This window comes from Podarcis filfolensis (genome assembly GCF_964270895.1).
Source record: "Podarcis filfolensis genome assembly, chromosome: 14".
In the NCBI taxonomy this organism is placed as follows: Eukaryota; Metazoa; Chordata; class Lepidosauria; order Squamata; family Lacertidae; genus Podarcis; species Podarcis filfolensis.
In genome coordinates this window covers 46,487,542-46,500,578 of record NC_139616.1, presented here as the reverse complement: position 1 = coordinate 46,500,578, position 13,037 = coordinate 46,487,542, and the positions used below count along the sequence as shown (strand labels likewise).

General features: G+C 48.0%; 1 protein-coding gene across 2 annotated transcripts in view; it reads right to left on the bottom strand.

Annotated features, from left to right (window-relative positions):
- SREBF1 (sterol regulatory element binding transcription factor 1) overlaps positions 1–10,850 on the bottom strand; it is a 50,213-nt gene extending 39,363 nt beyond the window's left edge. Inside the window, exon 1 of one of the 2 annotated variants that reach the window (XM_083585587.1) lies at positions 10,238–10,850. In XM_083585587.1, coding sequence (XP_083441713.1) covers positions 10,238–10,343 — 106 coding nt within the window. In that variant the 5' untranslated portion in view covers positions 10,344–10,850. Of the gene's footprint in view, positions 1–1,072; positions 1,226–10,237 lie in introns of those variants that run through there. The other variant, XM_083585588.1, reaches the window with a different exon arrangement.
- Between the last annotated feature and the right edge of the window lie 2,187 nt (positions 10,851–13,037).

Sequence of the window (13,037 nt, the reverse complement as noted above, 5' to 3'; positions counted from 1 at the left end):
ACAGGGCTGCCTTAAGATGTCTTCTGAATGTCAGGTAGTTGTTTATCGCTTTGACATCTGCTGGAAGGGCGTTCCACAGGGCAGGCGCCACTACCGAGAAGGCCCTCTGCCTGGTTCCCTGTAGCTTTGCTTCTCGCAATGAGGGAACCGCCAGAAGGCCCTCGGCGCTGGACCTCAGTTGTCCGGGCAGAACGATGGAGGTGGAGACGCTCCTTCAGGTATACTGGACCGAGGCCGTTTAGGGCTTTAAAGGTCAACACCAGCACTTTGAATTGTGCTCGGAAACGTATTGGGAGCAGTTTACAACTGAAAAGCAGTTTACAAAATGATAGAAACAAGAAAACCAAGGGGAAATCACAACTTTAAAACATACGAAAAGTTAAAACACTAAAGCAGATTAAAATATAGCAAAAAGCCTGCAGGTTTTTGTTTGTTTGTTTTTTAAAAAAAATATTATAGCCCAGCCTGCAAACAATTGCAGGAAATTGCATGGAAACAATTGTTTCATACAAACATTTTTTTTAAAACTGTGTTTTCAATCACTCTCAGGGGTTAAACAGGAAGGTAAGTTTCCAAAAACTACGACAACTTTGAAGAGCGAAAAGGAAACGCCTTCGCCTCCATTGGCATCTGTACCCACAGTGTGCATGCACACAAAAGCTCATACCAATAACAAACTTAGTTGGTCTCCAAGGTGCCACTGGAAGGAATTTATTTCTTTTTTGTTTCGACTACAGCAGACCAACTTGTAACCAAATCTGCAAAGTTCCTAATTCAGATGAAACTCCTTTGCCTGCCCTTGCTATACCACCCACCCACCCACCCTGCCTCCTCCCATAGCTGTCAACTTTTCCCTTTATTTAAGGGAAATTCCCTTATTCCGAATAGGATTCCTCGCAAGAAAAGGGAAAAGTTGACAGCTATGCCCCCTCCACCTGAAATCCAGAGTTGTTCTCTAGGGCGGAGGGAGAGTGGAAAGGATCCTAGAGTCTCTTCCACGAGCATCCTTCTTCCGCACCACCTGGGCAGAAGAGGAGGCGAAGCAGGCAGCACCTGGAAAGGAAAGTTGTACCTTCTAAAGTGCAATCCATCCTTCCTGGCTGGTCCAAAGGCAGCCCTCCCCTGACCCTTCTTCCACACCTTGGGTGAGGGGGGGAACGTGCAGACAGTGCCCTGGCCTGGCAGCCTCGCTGTGCAAAAAGTACAACTCTGGGAACTGCTAGCTCTTTTTCTGTTTTTTTAAACCCAGCTCTCTCTCTTCCCTCCTCCCTCCTCTTTTCTGGCCAGCCTCTTCCCCCGCCCCTCCTCCTCCTCTTCCCTCCTCCCCCCCCCTCCCTGGCTGGAATGAGAGGGTGGAATTGTGAATCACGGATTTAGCATGAGGTGATCCTGCTTGGCCAATCAGGGCCGCCCCGGCTGCCAACCACCCTGGCGCTGGGTCTTTCAGCCTTGCTGCAGACTCCAAGGTGAATGGCACCCGGGGTTACTGCCGGGCATGGCAGATTAACGCTTTCCCTGCCGGCCGAGGGGGGGTTACTCTAGGTCAGCTGCACACGCTAGAGCCGGAACCTTTTCAAGAGGAATCGTCAGAGCTGGAAGGGACACCCCCCCATCCCAGGGTCATCTACCATAGTCCAACCCTCTGCAATGCAGGAATCTTTTTCCCAACGTGGAACTCGAACCCTGGACCCTGAGATTAAAAAGTCTCACGCTCAACCGACTGAGCTATGCGCGCAGACTCAGGCCACATCCACGTCATATATTTCAAGCATTTGAACAGTCCTGACTTCCCCCAGAGGATCCTGGGAGCTGTAGTTTGTTAAGGGTGCCGAGCGTTTAAAGGTAAAGGGACCCCTGACCACTAGGTCCAGTCGTGGCTGACTCTGGGGTTGCGGGGCTCATCTCGCTTTACTGGCCGAGGGAGCCGGCGTACAGCTTCCGGGTCATGTGGCCAGCATGACTAAGCCGCTTCTGGCAAACCAGAGCAGCGCACGGAATCGCCGTTTACCTTCCTGCCGGAGCGGTACCTATTTATCTACTTGCACTTTGACGTGCTTTCGAACTGCTAGGTGGGCAGGAGCAGGGACCGAGCAACGGGAGCTCACCCCGTCGCGGGGGATTCGAACCGCCGACCTTCTGATCGGCAAGCCCTGGGCTCTGTGGTTTAGACCATAGCGCCGCCCGTGTCCCGCGGAGCATTGTTAGGAAGCTCCTATTCCCCTCACAGAGCTACAGTTCCCAGAAGGGACAGCCCATCCATGAGGCAAGGGGAGGCAGATGGATCCTCAGCAGCAACAGATCCCAATATAGATCTTTATTCCGCCCCCCTCTCCCTTGTTCCTGATGTAGATCTTAACTCATCCCTTCTTTTCTGGCAAAACACCATTTTGGGGTCTGCCTTGGGTGTCAAAATATATTGAACTGGCCTTGATTCCCTGAGTCATAAAATTATAAAGTTGGAAGGGGCCCCGAGGGTCATTTAGTCCAGCCCCGGCAATGCAAGAATCCTGCCCACAGCTCTGCCCCTGGGTGGGCTCGAACTGCCAACCTTCTGCTTAACAGCAAGTCACACTGACCCATTGCGCTACCTTCAGATGGAACTCTGGGAATTGTAGCTCTGGTAAAGGAATAAGGGGCCTCCTAACAACTCCCAGCATCTTTAACAAACTACATTTCCCATGATTCTTTGGGGGAAGCCATGACTATTTAAAGGGGCATAATAGCGCTTCAAATGTATGGTACAGAAGGGGCCTTTAATCCAATTCCTGGCTTGCTCTTGTGCTTTTAACAGCTCGGTGTACAACAACAAAACTTTGTACAAAGCCCTTCCATCTGCCTTGCATAAGGTTGTGAAATGGCCACAAGGACACCCACTCTGGCTTATTCCTGTGTCCACAGTGTCTTACGAAGAAAACCAGTGGAGAAAGCTTTCCTTCTCCCACGACTTTGAGCCAGCCTATGCAGATTAAGCTGCACAGGAGCTGGGGTGCTTTAAAAAAGCTGGCAATCCCAGCAAACCTCAAGCAAACTGAGCCATAGTTGCACCAAGTACTGCATTAAAAGAAGGAACCATTTTTACTGTTACGGACCTAAATTTGGGCAATAGGTTGCCAAACAAATGTGGCCTCTGCCATCAGGGGTCATCTAGTGCAACCCTCTGCAATGCAGGAATCTCAACTAAAGCATCCATGACTTAACTCTTGACAACAATTTTCATAGCCGAAATCATGCAGTCATTATTTCCCTTGATCACGTGTTGTATGAAGGAATACTTTCCTTGCTTTCCTCTGTGACCGTTCAATTTCCGAACAGCCCCAGGTTCTAATATAATCCGGGGACTATAATTCCACCTCTTCAAGGATGTTGCAAACATTGATCAATCCCACTAGCACCAGCACGTCGTCTCTCTGCTCACCCGCCCCAAAGGATTAGCTTATCCAACACAGGCCGATTAGATCATTTCAATCTCCTAAAGGAGATTGTCTCTTCTGCCTTTGGCGTTGCAGCGTCGGTACTTTGGAACTCCCTGCCAATTGACACCAGGCAGATGCCATCACTGTATTCTTTCTTTGCCTATATAGACACACGGTTGGTTGTTGTTGTTTATTAAATTTGTATATCTGAAGATCTTGGGGCAGTCCATAGCATAAAAATACAAAATAAAAACAAAAAATACATTAAAAAGCACATTTAAAAGGACATTGAATGTTAATCAGCCCAAGGCCTGGCTGAAGAGGAATGTTTTCGCCTGGTGTCTAAAGATGTATAATGAAGGCATCAAGTGAGTCTCCCTGGCTAGAGCATTCCACAAGTGGGGAGCCATCGCAGAAAAGGCCCTGTTCTCAAGTTGCTACCTGGGTGGGGTGGGGGGAGGCATAAAAAGAAGGGCCTCAGAGGATGATCACAGGGTCCAGGGCACTTCAAATGGCGAGGGGCAGTCCTTGAGGTTACATGGTTTATTGTGTTTCCTTGTTTACATATGTTTTTAACCACTTTAAAATGTTTTGTTTTTAACTGTATTTTTATTACACATGTGTTTGCCACCCTGGGGTCCTTTGGGAGGAAGGACGGAAGATCTACATTTTCATTATAGGGAGAGTACTGCCAGAATCAAAGAGCTGAAATAGTCCTCCAAATTCATCTCGTCCACTCTCTCTGCTGGCACAGGAAATCCAGCTAGGCTACAGTTTAGGGAGAAGGTTCATTCATAGACGAGTTAAAACTGACCAAAGAAAACTGAGCAAAGCAAGGTCCAGAGACAGAAGGACCTGTATTTTACTAACGCGTGGGAAGAAGAGAGTTTGAACAGACTGAAAGGCTGGGAATCCACAATTTATTTATTGCAGTGGACCTTTTGTGTTGTTTAGGGTGGGCAAAGGAGATGCATAAAAGAAGTTAAACTGGGGTGTGTGTGGAAAGGAACGAGAGGAATTATCTGTCTAAAGGGGATGGGGAAAATAAGAACGCAAACATGAACTTAGGCACAGACAGCAGCAGCAGCAGCAGCACCCAAACACGGCGCCCTGCCAGAGGCAGCCTCTCCAGACACACTCTGCCCTACTTCCAAAAATGGGACCTGCCCTTTGTCCCATGTCACAGTCCGCCCCCAGAAAAGCGATGACACCAGGTAACCTCCTGAGAACACAAAGGTGTGTTTGGCTTTTCCCAACAGCTGATTAGCAATACAAACTTGCCAACAGTGACAACCTCCTCTGCTGTCAGGGACTGGTACCAGATGCATGTTTGACTACAACTCCCATAATTCCTGAGTATTGGCCAAGATAGCCATGTGTTGATGGCAGCTGGAGCCCATCGGCATATCGCTGGTTGGACTCCGGACAGATGAACAGTTCAACTTTGGATTGCAGGTGGACGGATTCCTTTTTAAATGTTCCCTCTCACTAAAATAATAATAATAATAATTGAAAAACCTCCCTGTGTGTAGTAAGCTAGTACAACAATAAGGCTGCATCCCTGATGCACTAATTTTCTACCTGGAGATAAGATATTAACAATTTTTAAAATTTCATTTAATAAAATGTATATACTGCAAGGAAAAACCCCTCTAAGCGGTTCTCCACAATATTCAGTCATTGAAATCATCTGTTAAGAAACAGTTAACAACAGGTATTACAGTATTTAAAAGATTAAAATCAGCACTAGCTAGAAGGCAAGAGAACACACGCAACTTTTATAGGTCTGAAAAGGATTGCCTAAGCAAAACCATTTGAAGTGGGAGCTAAAAGGAGTTCAGCGATGGTGCCTGCCTGATGTCAATAGGCAAGGAGTTCCAAAGTATAGCCATTAAACATGAGAAGGTTGATTTATTATAATTGTGGAATATTATGGGGCACCCGTAACAAGCTGTGCTTGTTCTGTCAGTGTGTATGTGTGTATATTTAGGATATTGTTCTAAAAGTACTACAGTTCTACTTTGTCAGGACTGAAACCACAACTCTACCAACCAAGCAACAAGCCTACTTGATTAGCACCAAATCCATCCAACACAAACACACACACAAATACACACACACACACACACACTGCATCAAATTGGACACTCCCTCTCAGGCGCCTAATTCCAACTGTGTCCTGTAACACCCAGTGTTGCTCTTAGGTGCAGGTTGCAAAAGAGCCCTGCCAAATTACTGAGGGAGCATTAAAGACAGATTTATTATATTTCACAAGGGCAGGCAGATGAACCACTCTGGGAATTGTAGTTCTGTGATGCGAAACAGTCAAGCCCTCTTCCCAAGGAACTCGGTGAATTGTAGCTCTGTGGGAGGAATTGGGGTCTCCTATCAACTTTCAGCAGCCTTAGCAAACTACAGCTCCCAGAATTCTTTGGGGGAAGTCATGGCAGCTTATAGTGCTTTGATACTGCTTTAAATTTATGTGTAGATGGGGCTAAGGATAGAAGAGCAGGCTGAGGTTCCCAGTATTTTCCCCAGATCTGGCCAATCTATAGGGATTTTACTGCCCACCAGTCAGAGTGGTTGGTGCTACACTGCCTGGCTGCACAGTCTCCAAACATCCTTACAGTGGTACCTCAGGCTACATATGCTTCAGGTTACACACTCCGCTAACCCAGAAATAGTACCTCGGGTTAAGAACTTTGCTTCGGGATGAGAACAGAAATCGTGCAGCGGCGGCGCAGCGGCAGCAGGAGGCCCCATTAGCTAAAGTGGTGCTTCAGGTTAAGTACAGTTTCAGGTTAATAATGGACCTCCGGAACGAATTAAGTACTTAACCTGAGGTACCACTGTATTTTACTTTAAGGAGAGATGCTGCGACCTTGGTATAATCAACACCCTGCTCTAAGCAACTGAGCTATCCATTTAGATGTCCATTTAGAAATAGTTGCACCTCACCACAATGGAGAAGCCCAGCACCTGCTGAGTCTGCTATCCAGGCGCTTTCTGTGGGAGCAGTGGAATCCATTTATTGGTTGCCATTCCTGTTCCTTTGCAAAATATTTGCACAAGCTGCCCAGAGATTCTGGGACAGGCCAGTCTCAGAGCACTACAACTCCCATTGTCCTCAGCCACTGGCCACGCTGGCAGAGGCTGATAGGAGTTCAACAACAGCTGGGGGGGCACATCATCTGCGTCCCCCCCTGCATGGGAACAGCTGGCCTGTCATACCTTCCCATAGGACAGTGTTTCCCAAACTTGGGTCTGCAGCTGTTTTCGGACTACAACTCCCATCATCCCTGGCTAGCAAGACTAGTGGTCAGAGATGATGGAAATTGCAGTCAGAAAACAGCTGGGGACCCAAATTTGGGAAATACTGGACTACAACTTCCATCATCCATCACCACTGGTCCTGTGAGGTAGGGATGATGGGAGTTATAGTCCAACAGTGGCTGGAGGACCCAAGTTGGAGAAACACTGTCATGGGACCTGTGGCGGTGTGGCCTGCGGATCGGGTGGGCTGGGAGGCTCCCAACAGCCAGTTAGAGGCCTGAGGGGCCCCATTTGGCCCCTGGACCTGAGATTCCACATCCCTGTTACACAGGCACAGTCTTTCGTAAATTAGACCAGGGGTCAGCAACCTTTTTCAGCCGTGGGCCGGTCCACCATTCTTCAGATCATGTGGTGGGCCGGACTATCTTTTTTTTGGGGGGGGGGGGGAATGAACGAATTCCTACGCCCCACAAATAACCCAAAGATGCACTTTAAATAAAAGGACACATTCTACTCATGTGAAAACACGCTGGTTCCCGGACCGTCCGCGGGCCAGATTTAGAAGGCGATTGGGCCGCACCCGGCCCCTGGGCCTTAGGTTGCCTACCCCTGCATTAGGAAACAGTAAGCATGTCTTTTTCCAAGGCAGTAATATCAGAGCTGGCCCACCCATGAGGCAGGTTGAAGCACCAGCCTCAGGCGGCAGATGTGCAAGACTGCTTCTGGCATGTGGCACTGCCACCCAAATTGTGGAACACCCTGGCTCTTGCCGAGTTCTGCAAGAGGGGAGGGGGTGTTCTGGCAGCCCCAGAAGTGGTGGGGGGGCAGCAGTAGGGGGCAACGGGGGGGGGGACTTCCATAATTTGCCTCAGGTGGCAAAATGGAATGGGCCCTTTCCCCGACTGCAATTATATCCTAACTCCAAAGCAAGAACTAATGCGCCCCTTAAGCTCTCAGAGCACTGGAGCAGTCTTGCCTCTTATGCAATGAGTTGCAGCCCTGGGTATTGTTCCCTGATCCTTAGGAACTATTACAACAACCATGCAAAGTAGACCAGTGTTGCCACTTTCACAGTATATTTTGTTTTTATGTCCCTGTGTTTTTATGTTTGTACATATTTTATGGGCTGATAGCCGTAAATAAATTGTATAAATTGTATTTTGTTTTATGTATTTAGGCGATTACTTTTTTTTACCGCCCTTTGCACAAGTTACAAGGCGGATTGCAACTGAGTCCAATAAGATAAAAAAAACCACAGATCCGTAAGATTACACAGGAACTCATTAGCAATCATTTATCTCATCAGGTCTCTCCTCCTCCAAACCCCTGCTCCAAAAGGTGCATCTTAAGCAGGTACCTAAAACCACAAAGAGATGGTGCTGGGGGAACCTCAGGAGGGAGGGAGTTCCACATGTGAGGAGCCACCACTGAAAAGGCCCCACCACCATGTACTTCATTCTCAATTGGTTCAACAATCAATCCCTCTTCACAGGGAACTCTGGGAATCGTAGTTCTGCCAGAGGGAAACGGGCCTCCTAACAGCCTGCAGAACCCTTCAATAGTGGTGTCGTAGTGCTTTAAATATATTCCATGTTAACGGTGTTAAGTTAATGTGCTTAATTAGAGAAAAATCATTATTGACATTTATTAAGGATTAGAAACTTCTTATGGACTTTTCTGCTTGAAAGAGAAAATATACTTGTACTGTAATATCTGGATCTGAAGATTGAAAAAATATTGGCTTATAGAAAATATAATAGTTGGAGGTCAATGAGTGAATACTACCGTATCTTTAGCTGACCAACAGAGAATCTGAAGCCTTTTTATCTTTTCCCATTGTCTTTTCTTACTCTTTTTCTCTCTTTGCTTCTGTTCTTTTTTAGATTAGCTTTCTAAAGTATTCCTTTCCCTCAGGTGTATTATGAAAAGATGCTTTGTATTGGGTATGAACTTTTGTGTCTCTTTTGGTAAGTTATCAATAAAACTGGACCTAAACCAAAAAACGAAAAAACTGTATATGCCTCTTGGTCGGGACCTATCCTCTTCGCACATTGTAACGCGACATTAAAAGCACCATAGCATTACTAAGAGATGCATATACAGCTGCACACACAAGAGGTGTGCTTTGCACAAAAACCCAGCAACGCTGGCACGGGACGGTTTTGCAAAGGCGCAGTCGAGGCAGAGAAGGGGTGGGCGAGAAAGACGGTGGAGTGGAATCATACGAGACAGCTCCTAGGGCTAAGGTCCCTTCGGGCCCCCAATAAAATATTAGAGGGGACCGGGGCACCCCGCAAGTTGATGCGCATTGCCATTGTGCGCCCCGCGTCTTGTGATCCATTATAGGGGGCGAGGCATACCTGGGCCTCCCCAATATTTTATTCAAGTTGGCACCCTTGGGCGCAAGCAGTGGCGTAGCGTGGGTTGTCAGCACCCGGGGCAAGGCAAGCAATTTGCGCCCCCTAACTCGTGGATTTGCGCCCCCTAACCCGTGGATTTGCGCCCCCTAACCCTAACCCCCAGATGTTGCGCCCGGTGCGGCCGGCCCCCCCTGCACCTACCACGCTACGCCACTGGGCGCAAGCCAAACCTAGTTGCACAACCCAAACCTTGCACATCAAGGCGCTGCAAAAGCGCAGGAGCCGCGGAGCGTCGCCCTAGCGCGCAAACCTCGGCGCCTCGCGGAAGGCGCGCTGAACTTTCTTCGGAAAGAGGGAATGACCGACAGTAACCCGAGGCGTGACGTCAGCCTCCCCCTCCCCTCTCTCTCTCACACACACACAGACGGTGGGGGGAGTGGGCGGGGCGTTTAGCCTTAGCAGCTGGCTGCCCGCCAGGGACACGGGGAGGCGGTGGATTTCTGGATATTATATTTGCAATCTCACAGGCTCCTTGTGACGACTCCCTTCTGCAAAGCCAGCGATCCTCCGTCCTCCCGCAAATGCACCCGGCGTGATGTTGCCATGGGCAAAAGGCGGCGTTTTGTTTTGTTTCCAGATGCTGGTGGTAAGCGGGGTACAAAAGCACATGGCTCGCGAAGGCAAGAGTGGGGGTGGGGATCCTTTCAAGAGATCCCGTCACCCAAGGAGAAACAGATCCCTCGGTGGGAGAGGAGCAGGCTCGTGCCTACACACACGCTCCCCAAACTCTCACTTCTCAGGCGCGCGCGCTCAGGACGCGCTCGCTTCATCCAAACTGGTTAGGAAAAGGGATTTGAGAAATATTGCACACGTTTCTACAATTCAGGCTCTAATTTGGAAGTTCACTTTTGCTGAAATCACAGGCTGGCTGGATATTTGTGTATCTTGGCAAAAGGGCACTTTTGGAAATAATTATTAAAAAAACACACAATTGCACTCCCTTTGCACAGAAATTAGGACCCTCGTCCCAAACCACAGATCCCGACTTTAACTCAAGCCAGAAAGGGTTTCCACCATGATGCAAGACCCCATTTTTTTTGCAGGTACCAACTGGGCAAAAGCTGCTTCCCTTCTCCCCAGTTGGCACCGTGAGAAACAGCCCCCGCCCCGCCCCCTCTACCCTGTACTCACCGTCAATGTCGCTCAGCAGAGCCGTGTCAATCTCGCTGGATTCATGGAGAGTCAGCGAAGGGTCCAAGCCGTCCAAAGACGCCTCTTCGAAGGCGAGGTTGTTCATCTCGGCCACGGCGCGCGCAAACCCCTCCTTAGAGAAACCTCCTCCACGCACGCACCCCTAATCTAAGCCAAAAATAAGTTGATTTTAAAAATAAAAATATGTGGAACTGAATAATCTAGAGGAGCCTGGATGACAGGCTGGGAGGAGGAAGCGCCTTAGGCTGCCGGGGACTCCGCGCCAAGAGAAGCCATCTGCGCATCGGGAAGCCAAGCGGCCCGGCGTTTATGGGCTGGTGGCTCCTAGCTGCCTGCTGCTGGCTGCCATCCTCCCGTCCATGGCAGGCTCTGTAAGGTGGAGGGAGGGCAAGTTGCGAAGCGGAGCTCAAACCTGCTACTGGGAGGGAGAGCAGGAGGAGGAGCCTCCGCTTTGGGGAACGCCCCCTGGCTCTCTTGATTGGCAGCCCCCTGCAGTTCCCGGGAAGCGAACTGGCTGGCCGGCCCGCCTCCCCCACATGGACGGGAGGGGTGTGCGGGACACAACAACACGGGCGGCAGGCTCCGCTTACTTAGCAGGAAATCTGGCCTGCTTTGATTAGGGATCACTTCCGAGCAAATGTTGACACGGTTGCAGGCTCAGCGTTGGAGGAGGAGAAAGGCTTTGGAGCAGCTGAAAAGGGAAATTCAGCACGCCCCCGCCCCCACCATGCATGACCAGAAAGTTGCACCTGCTGGATTTCTGCCTGTTGCGCACAGAGAATGAAAGGGGGTTAGCGGAGGGACATGAGGATGGCCTGATCAAGGGGACCCCAGAAGGCTCAGGAACCTGAGCATGTGCAATTTGGAAAGGGGGGGAGTATTTGACACCGCCTTGCATCATTTTGCAAGAATTATTATTTTAATTATTATTATAATAATAATTACATTTATATCCCAGTTTTTCCTCCAAAGGGTTCAAGGTGGCGCACATGGTTCTCTGCTTTATACACTTCATCACTGCAACAACCCTGTAGTGTAGGTTAGGCTAAGAGGCAGTGACCGGCCCAGTGTCATACCCGGTGGGCTTCATGGCTGAGTGGGGAGCTGAATTCTGCTCTCCTGGTCTGACACTCCTGCTCTCCTGGTCTGACACTCAACTGCTCAACCACACCGTTGGTAACAGTAGATTAACTTCAGCATAGTTTTTTATATAAAGGAAACAATGCATGAGGTTATTTAATTTTAAGGATTTGTTTACGCACCCTTAAAAATATTACACCCGTGCAATTTTTAAAACATACTGATAACGAGCTGAGTTTCTCGCATTGCAGGGGTTCCTTCGAACTACAATTCTGTGATTCTATGAACTAAAGAAAAACAATGAAACTGGAAATCGTCTAACCAACCACTGCTTAAAGTAAAAAGAGTTGGATCCAGACTTCAGTCATTATTGGGGTAGACCCACTGGGTAATTTATCCAACTAAGTCATATTCAGAATGGGCCTTCTCTGAGTATGATTAACCCTAGATATTCACCACTGAAATTAAGGGGGCTTGATAAAAATTAACCATCCCATTTATTGCAAAGGGTCTGCGCTAAGAATGGCAAACACCCTGTCCACTGAGAAGTCCCACTGAAATAAAGTGAGGATTCCATGCAAGAGAGGCTAGGATTCCAGCCTATATCTGGGTCCCAGCAGAAATCTCTACATGTGCAGGGCAATGCAAGCTTTATTTCCTGTAAGAATTCTACATATTCTTAGAAGAGTCTTGCAAGAGCCCTGTGATTGCAAAATAAAATGGGGGGGGACAAAACTTGTGGGGTGCCCCCTTTTTCACCTTCTCCACCTCTGTATCCCATCATGCAAGGACACACACAACCTAGATCCACAGGTAACTTTGTGTGTGAATAAAGCACTGCCCCTTTCCGCAATCCAAAATAGGTGTTCAAAATAATAAATCTGGGGCCTCCCCTCTGTTTTTAGGTGAGACTCTTCCCTTCCCCCCCCCCCTTGATCCAATAGGTCAGAGCCATCCCTCAGCTTACCTAGGTTGCCAGATGTTTAGCCAATGTCAAATCTGCTAAAGGTGGCTGTTTTGCTACAATTAAGGTTGTTCCTTTTTGCAAGGTAGGTGGCAAAATTAGTCAGGGCTCCTGCACCATTGATAATTGTGCAGAAGAGGGAATTTCAGCACAGGATACACCTGCAGAAACCGTCTCTTCTACACATCTGTTTAAAGGTACAATAGCACAGAAGAGGTGGAATATATGTGTATATATATATATATATATATATATATATACGCACACACACACACATATATACATACACACACACACACACACACACACAGGATAGATGAAAGAAAGAAAGAAATCCCATCAATCAATCAATCAATTATGGGTTGGACTAGATCATCCTCAGTTAAACTGCACCCAAAGCTTTTTTTTAAAGAAAACAAGCAAGCAAATAAAGCAGAAATTAACTTCTGGAACTCACTGCTGGAGGATGTGGCTATAGCCACTACCTTAGATGACTTTATAGGGGGACAAAGGGAAACCAGCAATAAAACGTTGCAATGATCAGATCAAAATGAGCAGATAACAGCAAAGGTTCCTAGGTTCATAGCAGGGGCAATCAGAATAAGGGCCACTAACTGACGGCTGATTCAGGACTTTAAATTGTGCTCTTATATCAAATTTCCTTTTCTGCGTATACTGTAATGTTTTACTGTTGCTATGGCCATTGGCTAATGCGAATAAAGTTTTATCTATCTA